Genomic DNA, 17,049 nt, shown 5'->3' on the forward strand with positions numbered 1-17,049 from the left:
TTATTATGCTTTTCACTACCGTATTATATATGTTCTTCTTATTAGCTTTAGAGATTCCTTGATCCCAGAGTACACCATTCAACATAGATATTGCCCTTCTGCCTTGCATTATTCGATCTTTTATACCCTCGTCGAGTTTTCCATCGTTGTTATTTTTAATCCGAGATATTTGTATTTGTCACAGTTTTTTATCACGCTTCCATCCTCTAAGACTATGTTCTCTTGTGGCCCCCCTACAGTCATACATTCAGTTTTGGTGATATTTACCTCGAACCCCCATTTCTTATACTCCTCTATCAGCTTCCTTGCCATATATTCAAGGTCGTCGTGATCTTGGGCTAGGACATAGACAAACTAACAAAAGCAGGACTTTTCAAACGATTGAGGAAGTCGAATTATTGTTTTTGCGCTGGCCAGTTGAGTCAGAATTCATCGCGCAGTCGCACTCGTCAAACCTAACCTAAATAAAACGAAAAACGTTTTTGCCTTGAACGAACTGTTGAATTCCTGATTTTGCGTTTTGATTGGTTATTACTATTATTTTTACAAAACGAAAACAAGTAATGTAATACATTTTACACTTATGAAGAGCATAATAATTACTGTGATTATACATATTATTGTGATTACATCGCTAACGTACACAAACCGAAGGTCCTACAAATTGACTGTAAGTTATAAGAATCTTTATCTTTTAAATCTTGTTATGATTTGAATTTTCGTGCTTTATATTTTATAATAGACTCTAAATGTTAATATTTTTTAAATTCTTGTGGAAATGTGAAGTTTATGTTTTTGTTTTATATTTGAAAAAGTTGTATATTTTTAAGATGTTTCTTGTTGTTCCTATTATCAATATTATAATATACATAATTATTTTTTTGTACCTTTTGAAGAATAATGCTTTTATTTCGTTTGCCATATAACTGTTGTTTTTTTATCATCTTTTTTGTTATTTATTAAAATAAACGAAAAAAAAGTCAAATAAACGAAAACGTATTCCTCTTATTAAAGAGGAATACGTTTTCGTTTATTTGACTTTTTTGTTTTTATATCTGTTACGTCCAGAAATTATTGTTTATTTTACCGATGGAAATGGAAATAAATGTATTTGATTTTAATAAACGCTTATTAATTAAACATCCTTTTTACAAAATACCCAATCCATAAGTAAAACATCCTCGTCTAAAAGACTACTACAAAATACACAATCCATAAGTAAACCGTCCTCGTCTAAAAGGCCAGTTGACGCAAGCGCGGTAATAAACTCTTATCAAACTTGTTGCCGTTTTGCAGTACAGCGTTGACGCGTCTTGCTTTTGTTAGTTTGTCTATGGGCTAGGACTATCTGGTCGTCCGCAAAAAATAGGGTGTATAGGGTGTCCTCATTTATTAGGGGGATTCCCATTCCTCTACACTTAAGCATCCATTTTTTTAGTGCTTGTTGCAGGTATATTTTGAATAGTATAGGAGATAGGCAACATCCCTGCTTGAGGCCTTTTGTAATTTTTATGCTTTCTGACAATGAGTCTCGTATTTTATTCTAGCTGTGGTGTTCTGGTATAAGTTCTTAACTGCTTTAAGTAGGTTTGCATTTATATTAGTTATTTCCATCGTTTCCCACAATTTATTTAATGGTATGCTGTCATAAGCCTTTTGGAGGTCTATATATAGTAAGTGTACCTCTTGATCTTTTGCCGTTTTTTGCTCTAAGACCTGTGTTAAGGTAAACAGATGATCCACAGTAGACCTTTCCGCTCTAAAACCCGCCTGTTCTTCTATTTCTATCTCTTTATATTCATTTTCTATTTTATTCTTTAGTATCTTTCCATATAGTCTACTTAATGTACTTGTCACTTCCAAGCCTCTATAGTTTGCACAGTCTTCTCGATTTCCTTTTTAAAAAATCGTCGTGATATATGAGGTTTTAAAATCTTTTGGTACTTCTGCGCCATCTATGCACATCTGGAAGAGTTTTGTTATATGTCGGTACAGATTTTCCGTCCCATATTTTATCAGTTCTCCTGGTATATCTCCCGGGCCTGCGGATTTACCATTTTTTTAATTTTTACATGTCTCCCTTAGTTCTTTAGTTGTTATTCTGAGGGGAGATGCGGCTACTGTTATCCTTTCTTGTGTTTCTTTACCTGCCTCAAAATATGTTCTGTTCTCGGTAAGTAATGTTTTAAAATACGATTCCCATTTGTCCATTGTTAAGCAACCAGATAAGTATTGATTTTCATACATTTCGTTCCCATCGTTTATACCATATACACCACAAAAACTAAAAGAATATTTAAAATTTAAGACAGCTCTGTTGAATTATAGGAGGGTTTGTTTATTTATTGTATCTTTGTGTAGGAGATGTGAGACCTTATCGTTGGTGGGGAAACTCTCAGTCAGGTTCTAGGGGAAATCCCCTCTGGAACTTTGGCTGGGTCTAAGGAGCATCTCATTGTCTTATCCCTGGCTGTAGTGTCGTGGCCAGGGTATTGCACCAAGACGTCTAACGATGCGGGATGAGACTACCCTATCCGTCATACCAGGCACCCTCTACTCTCTGTGATTATGTATCATGAGCAGAGGGTGTGGGGGGATCTTAGCTTAACTGCCCGGACTAAGAGTTGATAACCTCACCAGAAACCTAAATCCTATGATGGCGGGACCGAATGAGATGCGTGGCTAGATAGAAGACTAGCCTCTATAGGTCTCAACCTTGAGGCACCAATGGACAACCCACTGTATTCTTGTCTCATGTACTTCTACATGGGGGACTCTGTAGAAATGGACCGACTAACCCTGGCGGTGTAATTGACCTCAAATCCAAGGAGGCAATAAAGAAAGAGGGATATATCCTCTATTATAGATTCGGGGCCACACCGGTATCAGGTCTAAGAAAAGACGAAGTTAAAGAGGTGGAGAAAATGGCGACAGATCCTCCAGCCTCCACCTCACGCGGGTACCTCAAACGGAGACAAGCTACTCGATTGTGAAAAAAAGAGGGCAAGGAGGGCTAAACCACAATCGTGGAAGGGTGTATACCCTCTTAGATATCTACTCCTCGCAGAATGAACATCTGTTGTCAGGGGAGGAAGAAAAATACCTTGTCCCTCCTACAACAGGAAGATCTCCATGTATAATGAGTTATACCCTGTATAATGAGCAATAACTCAAGAAAGGGGTACACAATAGATCTTCAGGGTCGCGGTGATTAACTAACTCTTACTCATTCTACATTCTACATTATTTATTGTATTATTTTAATTTTTATCGTCACTTGAAAATAGTTTTTACACCTACTATTATATGAAAACAATTATATGATTATTATATTATATAATGATCAAAATTAATTATAATTTGAATTAAAGATTTTTTGCTTTTAAAATATTTTTGTTTAAAAATTTAAATACAGCCGGACTATAAAAGGAGAATACTAGTTACTAAAATTGATCAGATAAAATTATGTAGAAAACTAGTTGCATTTTATAGCAATTTACTTTTACTTCTGTTTACCGTTTTATGTAATTTCATTTCGTTTTGATTATAGAGAAAGAATAATATCGGTCTGACTTAACGAAACAAAACTACAACATTTCCGTTTTGCCATTTTATCATTACGGTAAAATGATAAGGACTTAAAACTTTAAACCAGCATATGTTACACCCCGAGTGGGCATATATGCATATGCATAATCTAGTGTGTTATTCCTTTCTCTTAGGAAACGCAACTTTGTGACATTGTGCACACAGAACAAAGGAACATTTTTCAAAATATATTTTATTTCAAGTCGTTGACATTGATATTTTTTTTTAAGTGTTACGTCAACTAATAACATAATACAGGGTGATCGCATAGAGAACCTGTAATTGATTTAACTACAGTTCATCCAATAACTCTAAAAATATTTAAAACATGCGAATACAAGTTAATTTAACCACGTCAGCATCAACAAATGATTGTATTTGTTTGATGATATAAAAATAAACTAAAATGTTTAGTGAAATGTATTTTCAGATTTTAAAGTGGTGTAATGTATTGTAGATGATTTTAGTACTTTTTTGTTGGAACATGAAAGGCTCGGCCCTATATTTTATTTGACAATTAGGTATATTTTTTGCAGTTGTTTTCTTCTCTATTTATAGTATTGACAAATTTAACAGACAGAAACTACAATATTCAAAATATTACTTAAATAGATGTTGGAGAAGATAGTCGTGGACTCCCATAAGAGTATCCTTGGTCAGATTTCTCTGTCAACTTTATGAAAAATCATGATTCAAAACTAATTTCAAAGATACAGTTCACATAAACGTTAAAACCGAAACCTAGTACCTTAAAAAGAAGTGTAGTATGTAAAATTTTACTTAAAAAATAATTAAAGAGACAACTTTAGATTTCATACCTACAACAATCTATTTAATTTATTTTTTCTACGACTAGCCTAGAAAATGCAGTTTGACACACGGAAAACTCGATATGAAATTGGCGTTTTGCAAACTGTTGTGTGCTAAGGATTTAGCGCACGACATGTGTCATTTTGCACATGATATGTGCCAATTTTAACATTTTTAACCTCCAATGTTTAGCTGAAACGCTAAACGCAACGCAGCCGTCAGAAAAGTGTCATCATTACATCGCAAATTATTTCACAAAACTGGCAAAAAGTGAGTGTGTCTGCTGCTAATTTGTAGTCGTAGAAAAAATAGCGTAAAAAACTCGTTCGAAAACTTCTTTGTACAGGGTGGGTCAAATTCGACGCTTTTAAATGGAAACACCCTTTTCTATAGCAGATAGACGAAAACTAATATCGGTGTCTGGAGCTCAATTTTTATCAAAAATATGATGGTGAAAACCGTACATCAATATCTGTTACTGTTTCGGAGTTACGGGGTGTTTTTCAAAAATGTGCAATTTTAACAAATCGCTGTAACTTTTTTGCTATGGAAAATTTTGTATTTCTATGAAAACATTTCCAAAACACGTTTTTACGTAGAATTTAATGGTTTAAGTATAATTTTTTTAAAATTAATAATTTAAGAGTTATCAACATAAAATTTGATTTGTTATTTGGGACACCCTCTATGTTTTTAATTAACTGAAAAGGATTTAAAATTATCTTTCCAAAAATATAGCACACTTGATATTTTCTTATAATCCACTTCGAAATACAGAATTTTTAAAAGTTCGCCACTTTTAACTAGTAGGCTTTGGACCCCTTATTGATGATATACCCTTAATGGAACTCGAAAACATATTTTTCCAGCAAGACGACGCACCGCTTCTGAAATTTTTGCAGCCAATTTCAAGAATAATTGAATAGCTAACCAAGATCCCAGCCGTTCGCCGTCGAGGCCGCCTGATTTAGTGCCCATGGATCTAATCCTATGGATATATTTGCGGAAGAATAAAGGTTCCTTATTCTTCCGTATAATCTAGACAAGAATTAGAAATACTTAGCAGTTATGAGAGGGTATCTTTCACCCCCACTGAATTAATGAATTCCGCGAGAAATGTTCAAAAACTGCCCCGTCTGTCCATAACAGAAGACGGTCGATATGTCGAACACTTGTAGCAAAATCTCATGTTTTGGTTTGCTATTTATTTTTATTGTTATTAGATATAGTTTAAATGTGTTGAGGTTGGTTAAATATATTTTAAATTGTTATAAAATTCTGCATTTCTCATAGCAAACATTATTTTCGTTTTAATTGATGGTCACAGCTAGATTTTTTTTTGCATTACAGTCGGTGCCGTTCAAAGCCTACTTATTTAAAGGGGGCGAATTTTTATATACTCTATATCTCGAAGAGGAATCGAGCAAAATATCAAGTGTGTTATATTTTTAGAAAGGTAATTTTAAATTCTTTTCAATAAATTAAAAATATACAAGGTGTCCCATATAAAAAATCAAATTTTCTGTTGATAATTCTTAAATTATTAATTTTAACAAAATTATACTTAAACCATTAAATTCTACGTAAAAAGGTGCTTTGGAAATGTTTTTATAAAAATACAAAATTTTCCGTAGCAAAAAAGTTACAGCGATTTGTTAAAAATGCATATTTTTGAAAAACACCCCGTAACACCGAAACGGTAACAGATATCGATATGCGGTTTTCACCATCATGTTTTTAACAAAAATTGAGCTCCAGACACCGATATTAGTTTTTGTCTATCTCCTATAGAAAAGGTTGTTTCCATTTAAAAGTGTCGAATTTGACCCACCCTGTACACTCGTTCGACTTGTGGCTCTTGCCTGCGGCTCGAGCCAACAAACTGTCGTACTTGTGTGCAAAACGTTGTTTTCGAAACTCGTTGTTTAATATACTATTACATATAAAGTCAAACGAACAGCTGTTTTTGACTAAGGTCTGATGATAGCTGGAATTGCCGAAACCGGTCATTAATAAGGAAATTCTTTGACAATGGTTTGGACTTTGTTTTCGATTTTAATATTAAGTTTTTTACCATGGGCCATCACATTGTGAAAATGAACAAACTCTATAATTTAAGTGTTCTATCCCAGATTATCAGTTTAGTTTTCGTTGTTATCACTTTACCATACAGAGCCTACAGAATTACTGACTCAATGGAGAAGTTTTTAAAGTTTTATTTCGATAAAGTCTGGAACCAAGGATTGGTATAAAATGCACAAAAGGCACTAGGTACTACTTACCCTAGTATGCTAAACTTGCCGACTCCTATCTAGAGAGTAGTTTTTTTTTCTATCACGTGCGGATACCAAATAGAATATTAAAGCAGGTGAAGAAGGCAGTGTTTTAGAACCGGCTTTTTATCTGCTCTAAGCGAGTAACATATCCAAATAAAAATATGCGACGTTAGCAAGATTTTTAGATGATACTGTTTCACATATTTGTGGATAAACGGTAAATAAAGCAAGCACCAAATTGCAGTAAGCCAGAAATGACATCTAGACTGAATAAATAAAAATATCAGAATTATTGAAGTCAAGTAAAATAGAAGGAATATCTTCCATTTTTCTCAACGGTGTTATTATTCCTTACGCTAATACTAATCAGAACTTGGAAATGACTCAGGAAGAAAAACATTTACTAAAATAATTAAATACCAAAGAAAGGACTTTTTTTAAATTAAAATTTCCAAATAAATCAGACTGAATTTAAGATATGGCAGTCAAAGTAACGTCAAAATAATTCAAGTGTGGCAGAGAACAGTCCTAGGATAAGTTTTTATCAGAAAAACAAGTGGGTGAATATTTAACACGATGGAGAGTATAACAAACATGCAAGCTTAATGCAGGGTTTAAATAGAGAAAGGCTTATTTTTCTTTTAATTTATAACCAGTGCTATATATATTATAATAAACGCTTAAAAATTTTATATTATATTATGTGTACTATGCATCTTTAACTAGGGTCTCAGAAGAACAAACACGCTATTAAAGTGGTAGCTGGTAAAAATGGAGATAAAAATATCCGGTCATATATTATGCAGCATGAGTCTTAAACATATTTTCCCTTACCGTTTTTCAATTAAGCCCAAAATAACCGAGGTATTTTATTTTAAAAATTAACTTGATATTTCCTGGGATTTCCTTTTTGTAAATTTAATCTATTACCTATGTTGTAGAATGTGACTGCGACCTTACAGATCTATTGTGTTTTCCCCTTTCTTGAGTTATAACGAGTTATAACTCATCATACAGTCTCAAGGCTTTAACAAAAGCCAGTATCTGAGACGGCTCCACAGAGGCCAGCTCTCCATCCTTGACATCAGCCGTACCAAAGTTCATGGCACGAATGGTGGTCGTCTCGGCGCACTCAGTGATGAGGTGTTCTGGTGTTTCCCCAAATTCCCCACAGAATCTGCATTCGCCGTTGTTTCTCAGCTTCAGCCTACTGAGGTGTTCGTTGAGGAGACACTGTTCTGTTAGAAACACCGTGACAATCCAAAGATTGTTTTTACTTAAATCAAGGAAAACCTTCTGGTCCAGTTAGTGGAGTGTTCGCTCCTTTCCTAGCTAGATCATTTGCTTTTTCATTGCCTTCTATCCCTTGGTGAGCAGGAACCCAGAGTAGGAGGACTTTATTTTCTTTGCCCAACTTGTTGAGCTTCTCTAGGCATTCTTTGACCAACTTCGAATTGATGGTTACTGAGTTGATCGCGTTTAATGCTGCTTGACTATCGGATAGGATGGCAATTTCCTGTTTTCGATAGTTCCTATCTAAGATAAATTGTACACATCTTTCGATAGCGTAAATTTCTGCCTGAAGGATACTGGGGTAGGTGCCCATTGGTTCGGAGTATTGGGTTTTCGGCCCAAATACTCCTATCCCTGTCCCTGCTTTGGTTTTGGAAGCATCAGTATACCACGTTATGGTATGGTCTTTTATATGCTGAGTAAACGTTTCTTCCTTCCAATCCTTTTTATTACTCAATACTAAAGTGAGGTGTTTCTCAAAGTTGTAAATTCTTGGTATGTCATCCACTGGGAGTTGGAGAAGTGGAATTTTCTTTTCTGGGGGTGTTCCAAGCCCCTGACCTAAAAATTCTCCCAGTACTGTTTCCGTCAATGACCATTCTAATCATTCTCGCATTGGCATAACTACCGACGACAATATGCAGTGGTGTTAGGTCTAAAATGACCTCCATTGCTGCTGTTGGACATGTTCTCATGGCACCTGTGATACAGATACATGCCAGTCTTTGTACTTTGCACAGGTTTTGCCGCCTTGCTGTACGTTTCTCTAGTTTTGTATACCAAACAACTGCTCCATATGTAATCATGGGTCTTACTATCATGGTATACATCCAGCGCAAAATTTTAGGGGCGCAGCCCCACCTATTTCCCGCCAGTCTTCTGCATATCATGAGAGCCTTTGTGGCTTTACTGGTAATGTTCTTAATATGCCTGTTCCAGAGAAGTTTACTATCCAGGGTTATTCCTAGATCACTTCCCGTGATGGCAGTATTTCCTTTCCATCTAGATGCATTCTTTTCAAGTTTTTCAAACTTCGCTTTCTGGTGAATGGCACTACCGCGGTGTTATTACCTATGTTACCATATTATAAAGATTTTTTAACTAATCATTAAGAAAATTCCCAAATAAGTTTTCAATTTTTTTTTTCGCGAAAAAACCTTACCTATATAGGTGTTTCTAGGGTCTAAATACTACCATACTACCCCTAAAAATATTTGAACTTATTCAAGGCTCACCCTGTATAAGAAATAATTTATCATTATTCTTAATTATTGTGAATTGTACGAATGTATAAAAAATATTTCGGAATGTATAAAAATAAATTCTTATCTCATTAATGATATACCTATACCCACAATTAATAATATGTAATGACATATTCAATCACAAATCACCATAATAAATTCTGATTCAACAACAGAATTGCATCATCACACATTGTCTTATTACATTTATTTGTTAATTTTCACACAAGAATAAATATTGTTAACACTTCATTCAATACATACTCTTTACCCAGTTTTTAACAATGGTAAGTACTAGTTTATTATTTCTTAACTAGTTCTTTACCAATCGACAAGGGAGTCATTGTTCAAAATATAGCATTTTTATGATGTTCGTGTTAATGTTTTCTAAGAACTTGTCTTTTGTTAAGTTCATATTATGAAGGAAAATCATGTAACTTGTCCTTGCGAATTATATTAAATGATCAAATATAGTTAATATATCTGACGGTATAATTAATCATTTTAATATATTCAGATTAGGAGAATGTGACTAAAAATCTTTAATTTTATATTTGATAATAAAACGTTCTTTTAATCATTATAAGTACGAATGATTAGAGCATAGAAGCTAATTTATGCAAATTATTTGGATTTACTTTTATTTTTAATATAACAAGATGCATAAATATACTAAATGTAAAAGAAAAATATTAGAGTATTAGAAATCTTTGCAAACCAATTATTCAGCATGCTTTTATTTTATTTATGAACAAAAAAAAATTTATAGGTTTGTTCCAACCCGTCGCAGAACTGTCACCGAACGATCACGCTCGTGCGCAGTAATTCAAATGTGTTCCAACCGAGATTTGACGGTTATCGGACGATCCTATTTGCGTACCAACCTACCTTGGGATCGTTTAATTACGATTTCAGAACGGTAATTTCGGTACATGATCGAAATTGAGAACTGTTTGGGTTGACTTGCGCATTAAAGCATATTGGCAGGGATTACAGAATTTTAACAGCTGATTCTGGTCCGGCGTCCGGCTGATGCTTCTGTCTTGGTTATTTTTTACGAATTCGAATACGTGTGCGTTATACTTTTGCTTGAGAGTTTGTGTGGAGTAAATCGTTCGAAAATTTTAAATTGTACACTTTCATAATTATCTATAGAATAGATAATAATTAAGGATTAGGAATGATGGTCTGACTGATTTCTTTACCTCCACTTCAGATAGTGATAATTTGGAGTTGCTGCCTAGTGAAAGGGTAAAAAATGAAGAATATTTAGGTAAGCTTTAATCGTATTTTCTTATTTCCTCGAACAAAAACAAAAAACAGATCGATACACGCACGCTTGACACTTTTGTCAGTCCCGAAAACAATCCACAAAGCGTTCCAACGTTGATACTTTTTGCACCATCACGAAACTATTAGAAGTCCGCGCATGCTAACAAAGTGCAAGAAAACCGATTCGAGTACGATTTCGAAACGATCCCGAAATGCTGGTTGGAACAAAGCTTATGATATGTTATTTCTTTAGACGGGAGATTTTCACATTTCAAATATCAAAATTTCTTAGACTTGAATTTTTCAAGTCCGAAAAATAAAATCGCGTTTCTATGGAAATATAATTTCGTTTTCATTCTTTGATAAATTGTTATTGATAAAATTTTAATTAACGTCATATCATGCCCTAGACACTCGATGGTAATTTTATAGAACTCCAAATTTAGTTTCTTCCGCATCGCCAGATGGCGCAAAAGACATTAAAGTACAGGTTTCTAATTTATATATGAAGGTGACATGACAGTCCCTATGTCGACTATTGTCTGTGGTCTAGTTTTTGTCTAATTGACACATTGACATCATGTTGAGATTTTGACAAAATGTTGGTGATCCGTCAAGTTACTTTCAAATCATTATTTTGATTATTATTTAAATAATCATTAATTCAGATATTCCTGATTTATCGGAAAGTTCGGTGATTTCAGTGATTTGTGTTTATAGTTTGTGTTTTTATTAGTTTGTGCATTCTGATATTTAGAGTCGATCATCATTTTCGTGTTAGATACTAAACTTTTTTATTAAAGTCATTCTGACATTTTAAAAAGTATAAATTTATGAACCAAATAAAAAAAATAGTTTAATCATAAATAAGTAAGTACATAGTTGGTAATATATAGTATTTTTTGTAACAGTTAATTAGTAGTCTATAATATTTTTGCTATATAATTTATTTGTTAAATCAAAAAATAGGCGCTATATGCTCTATTGTTGGTGTTTAAAAAGTATGTATATATTTTAATTTTGTTTTAATTATGTTACACTTCTAATGATCTAATAAAACATAAAATGGGGGCAACAAAAAAGTCTATATTTATTATTTTATATTTTACTTTTAGTAATTTTGAGCTTGAATAACGTTACAGTTTTAGTTAGCGTTAATAAGTAACGGAACGCTAAAATTATGTTATGCCAAAACTCTCCATTAGTTTCTTCCGGATCACCAGGTGGCTCTAAAAGACGGATCCATTTGTTTTATATCAGTGTCCAATCTATCTCTAGTACATGACATTAGTCTATGCGTCATATTTTTTGCTCTTTTAAATTGTTAAAGAAGCAAAAAATTTATTTAGTTCAATGCTACGGAAAGGGTGATAATAGTTATCGGAAAATGTGATACTTTCACAATGGAGTTGATAATCCACCTAGAAACGCCTTTTGATTTTTAGAAATTCTACCATATTTTCATGTTTTATTTACTCTAAAACAGTATGGAAATTTGGAAAAGTATAAAAGGGTAAATATCATTTTAGAACAAGCACTTTTTTTTATAAAGAATGCACTTTTCTGAAAATGTAAATAAAAAAAAAGTTTTTGCTCTTGTAAAGAAAATCCGAGGACATACTGTATAATAATATATCAAAATTCTTACCTTTCCACTAATAACAGCTTGAACTGTAATAACATTGGCACTTTTATGGCATTCTTGAACTTCTCCAGGAATCGAGTGACCCAAGCCTGGATCGAACCAAATCAAATCTCCGGGATTCCACTCCATTATGTTTTACGAATAATCCGATTCAATATACACTCCGTACATAAAAATTACGACCTCATGTTGATATATCTGAAATAAGGATGAACTGTATTAGTTATTTATATAAAATAAAATCAAATAAAATTAAAAAAGTCATTGTTTATAATTCGGAAGAAGGGTATCTATGGCAATGTAAGTAAATCAACAACTGATTGTTTAATTATAATTTGAACAAGAAACTGAAATATTTCTGAAATTGGGACATAATATACAGGGTGTCAACAAAAAGTGTATCTAACTTCGGTGGGTAATTCTACAGATAAAAATAAATCAAAAAATCCTATGAACGTATGCCCTAAAATGCTTCCGGAAGAAATTGCAGCTCTCGAAAAGTTAAATAAAAATAATATATTTTGTTTATTTTTAAGAACATTGGTAAACCGTTTTTCTTGAAATTTGGTACTTTTACACACATTTTAATGCCAAAACGAATGCCGATAATGTAAAATCAGCCCTGAAAGGCTGTTATGGTTTCCATTAGGGTAGAGAGTACTACTGATGATATTTCTTTTATCCTTATAGATACAGTAATTTCAATAAATGAATAATGAAAAGTTCAGATGCATCGATTTTAGCTTTAGGGAGATCAGGAGATTAATTTATTTAAAATGTCTTTACATTTTATCATTTCACGTTTTTACTATTTAAAATAGCCTACTTTTTCAGACTTTAACATCAATTCAGCGACAAAGTAGAAAACCATTGTTATTTTATTTAGAAAACACAGACCAGATCTTCAATCTGAACTCTAACCGAATATATGATAAATAAATAACGCTTTATTGTACAAAAAGCCAAAATATCATCGACAAAGCATTTAAAAAACAAACAAAAGCACAAAAATATAAAAATAATAAAAAATATCATACAATTCAAAAAAAAAAAATACGTCATTAAAACTACAAATAGAACATTGCAGAACACAAAAAAGGCGTATCAATAAAATTTTGCAATAGGAGAACTGTAAATTGATATAATCATTTAAAAGTTATAAAATATTAAATACTAGATTTTTAACTAGTGTGAGATGATCAAAATTTTAAAATTCAAAATTGTTCATGATTATAGTCTATTCTGCCCTTTTTGAGTCAGATATTCGTTATGCCCTTCTATTCTGGGGTACTTGCTGCTCAACAAAATTTGTTCGTATTTTCAAACTTCAAAAAAGAGAGCATTCCGATATTTATTGGGACTTAACAGTAGAACTCACTGCCAGAATTTTTTTAAAAATTTCAAAACAAAAAAAGTCGTTTACCGCATATAGGACTCTCTCCAGTAAGTATGCTTTACGAGCTTTGCGAAATGCGGGAAAGGAAAGCGACTTGATATTCAAAGGCAGATGATTTTACATTTTTTGGCATTGTACAGTATTGAGCCTTTAACTAGGTTGGTGGATAGTTATTAGGTGGATAGTTTTGAGATGGGAATGTCTCTTTAAAAATTTCAAAATACTGAACAGTCCCAATAAATATCGAACTGCTCTCTTTTGAAGTTTGAAAATACGATCAAATTTTGTTGGGCAAGTACCCCAGAATAGAAGAGCATAACGAAGATGTGATTCAAAAAGGGCATAATAGATTATTCTAAAGGTTGATAAGTTAAGTTCCTTAGAAACAGGCAGCGCTTAGTTTCTTTGATAAAGCTTCGATGTGCAAGTCCCATTTTAACCAGTTGTCTACAACAAGTCTTAAGAATTTCACGATGGACGATATATTTTGTAAAGACAAAAGACACCAAACTATGATTGTTTACTTCGAAGAGTATATCAATGAGTTTATTTTAACATTTTTTATTAATAATGGTATTTTGTTTGTTGAGCTAGATGAAGATGTAACATCGAGTCATTTGCTAGGGTTATTCTTCAAAATTTCTTTATTCTTCACGGATTATTCAAAAATAGATCCTCTTATCCGCTGCATTTTCGCAATTGCGACATCTGCCGCCTCTAGTTAGGGTAATATTAATTTCAGAGGATATCTTAGTGGATAGGGGCACTATCTCTAAGCGTGAGGAGGCCTATAGGTACTTTATGCAGTTTCTGTTTAACTTGCGAATCTTATCTTTTTGCACCTATCTTTTTGGCTTATATTTAGCTTTAAGTGTTTTTTCTTCGGCATTTGATCCTTTTCTGAATTACGGATTTTTAGTGATACTTAATTATAATTAAGAATATAGTAGAAAATAACCTTTTTCACTATAAAAGTTATACTAAAAGAGTATTTCTTTTTCACAGGAAAGCAATCCGGATTAACAATCCTTTATAAGGAAATATAGAAAAAAGTAGATATAAGGTAAAATAATCCTAATGAAATTATAAATACACAATATAACTCCCCCGTTAACTAGAATAAAAATAATTTAGTTCAGAACTGTTTCATTCCAGTCCTAGTTAAGTTGAGTTCAGATCTCTAAAAAAATCACAAAGATATGTAAAAAGAATTCTGTATTTTTTTTCAAGAAAAATCAAGGAGTCAACTTTTAACGTTTTGTAAATTAATAACTTTAATGTTTTAATAATGTAAAAAATTCTATGTGTATAAATAAAAGGAAGAATGATGCCATAATGTGCTCATCGCGCTTACCAAAGAAAGGCATCCATTATATTACTAATAAATTTTATTAATTAATAACTGAAATACATGCACAACCTAGTATTATAAATTTGTTGTTAAAAGAAACCATCTAAAACCTACAGTTATATTAATTCGTTATAGAAAAGCAGTAAATATCATAAAAAACTACAACCGTTAGTTTAGCTAATTAATATGTGACATTCAGGTATTTGAAAAAATCGAGAATGTTGCTTTGCACTCTACCGATGACTAATACAAAAGAGAATTTCGAAATTGCTTTGCAAAAATGCTTGGCCTTCGAGAGGACATAATAATATGAGACGCAATAGACGTGCGTTATATCGTCGACTTTTATGTACAGTTGAGAATAAGGTATATGTAGGGGAGAAGGGGGCAGGTTCGGACATGGGGCACCTCCGGACAATTCAAATTTACCGCCAAATAATAATTCTAGAATAACCAATCCCGGCCAATCACATCAGTGTATCATTAATAGAAGTTGCAAGAAAATTATGTTCCGATAAATTGCAAATTGCAAACGTTATATGCCAAAGTGTTACTTCATTAGATTTTTTTGATGATATTAAAACAATTGATATATTTGGCAACCTGCAAGATTGTCTTTAAATTTAATTGATATATTTGGCAACCTGCAAGATTTTTTAAATTTTATTCCAGTTTGTCCTTCGTACGAGATTAGTTTGAAAAGTTTTCGACTCATAAAAACATTTATACACAAAAATCTGCGCATTTTGTTCCTGCATCTCTTCAAAGACGACGATTTGCGCCATTTTTGATTAACATAGTTGTGGTTTGAGAGTAGCTTGACTGTAGTAGGGACTATTGTGAAAATGAATATAATCGAGTATCGATAAGTCACCAGATTTTTCAAAGGTAAGTTATCCAAAGTTGCAAATTCAAGATGTATGGTATCATTTACCACGGTAAGATTTGGTGCATCTGAATTTAAACATGGGCGTATCAGCTTGGGTACTAAGTAGACCACTAATGCTTGTCTTCGTCGATTTGAGAACGCCTTCGATTGGGTAAACCAGTGGAAACTCCTAGAAATATTAGTGAGTGGCGCATCATCGAGATACTCCGCAATCATCAGACATATGAGAATTCAACAGCAAACATCAGAATATCGACAAAGCACAGATTAATTTAAGAGAAGTAAAACAAGAGGAGACATACTCTCCACTAAAGTATTCGTTGCAGTGCTACAGAAAGTAAGTTGAAAATGATAAACTGGGATTCAAGAGTAATTAGCACTGCTGTCGAATTGGTAAATCATCTCCGTTTTGCAGATGATATTGCTTTAATAACAGACAACATACAGAAAGCAGAGAGTAGGTATGCTGGATGCTGGATATGCTAAATGATGGTTTGAAGATGAACTTATCAACAAACGTAGCACTGCTTGGCACTTTAAACATGAATAATCTATTTTTGGAACAAGTGCATATATAAATACTTAGGATATGAGATCGGTATAAGAAGGGATAATCAGATGCACGAAATCCAACGAAGAATACCTTGGGCGGCATTTGTTAAATTAAAGCATATACTAAGATCTGATCCTATATAAAAAAATGCTTAAAAAGAAGGGCATTTAATTCTTAAAGTGGTTTTAAACCCTTTAGTGTGTCTTATCTATCCTCACGTGTGGAGATGAGACACTTACTTTGACAAAAAAGGACATAAACAGAATACATGTCATGCAACGGAATAGAAAGGTTCATGTTCGGAGTTATTCTTAGGGTTAAATACCAATTAATACCAAACCAATTATACCCTAAGAAATCGAACAGGAGTAAGAGATACGTTGATATTTATCTTACATCTTAAATGAAACTGGGCAAAATATGTGGCTAGGATGACAGGTGGACGATGAACAAAGAAACACCACATCACAAAGAAATGTGGAAATAATTGTGAAATGGAGACCAAGACGTGAGGCCTATAATAGCAGAGGACGCCTTCTAGTCAATGTACAGATGATATAAAAAGTTTGGCTAGAAATTAGATTCAGGTGGCACAAAAAAGAAAGAGTAATAGCTAGAGCTAAGGGAGGCTTTTGCTCACCAGTTGACAGGATAAGCGCTTAATGATGATCATGATGTATCTTAGGAGATAAACAACGTTCTTAGGCGGATTAGCGGTTTTTGGGTGAAGCA

General features: G+C 33.0%; 1 protein-coding gene across 2 annotated transcripts in view; it reads right to left on the bottom strand.

Moving 5' to 3' along the window:
- Window positions 1-17,049, bottom strand: part of LOC115879414 (unconventional myosin-XV) — a 186,862-nt gene that overhangs the window by 138,678 nt on the left and 31,135 nt on the right. For both annotated transcript variants that reach the window (XM_030896241.1, XM_030896240.1), the window contains exon 2: window positions 12,132-12,326. In XM_030896241.1, coding sequence (XP_030752101.1) covers window positions 12,132-12,257 — 126 coding nt within the window. In that variant the 5' untranslated portion in view covers window positions 12,258-12,326. The remainder of the gene's footprint in view (window positions 1-12,131; window positions 12,327-17,049) is intronic.

The sequence above is a fragment of the Sitophilus oryzae genome, unplaced genomic scaffold, assembly GCF_002938485.1.
Source record: "Sitophilus oryzae breed Bouriz unplaced genomic scaffold, Soryzae_2.0 scaffold_1576_pilon_pilon, whole genome shotgun sequence".
Classification (NCBI taxonomy): domain Eukaryota; kingdom Metazoa; phylum Arthropoda; class Insecta; order Coleoptera; family Curculionidae; genus Sitophilus; species Sitophilus oryzae.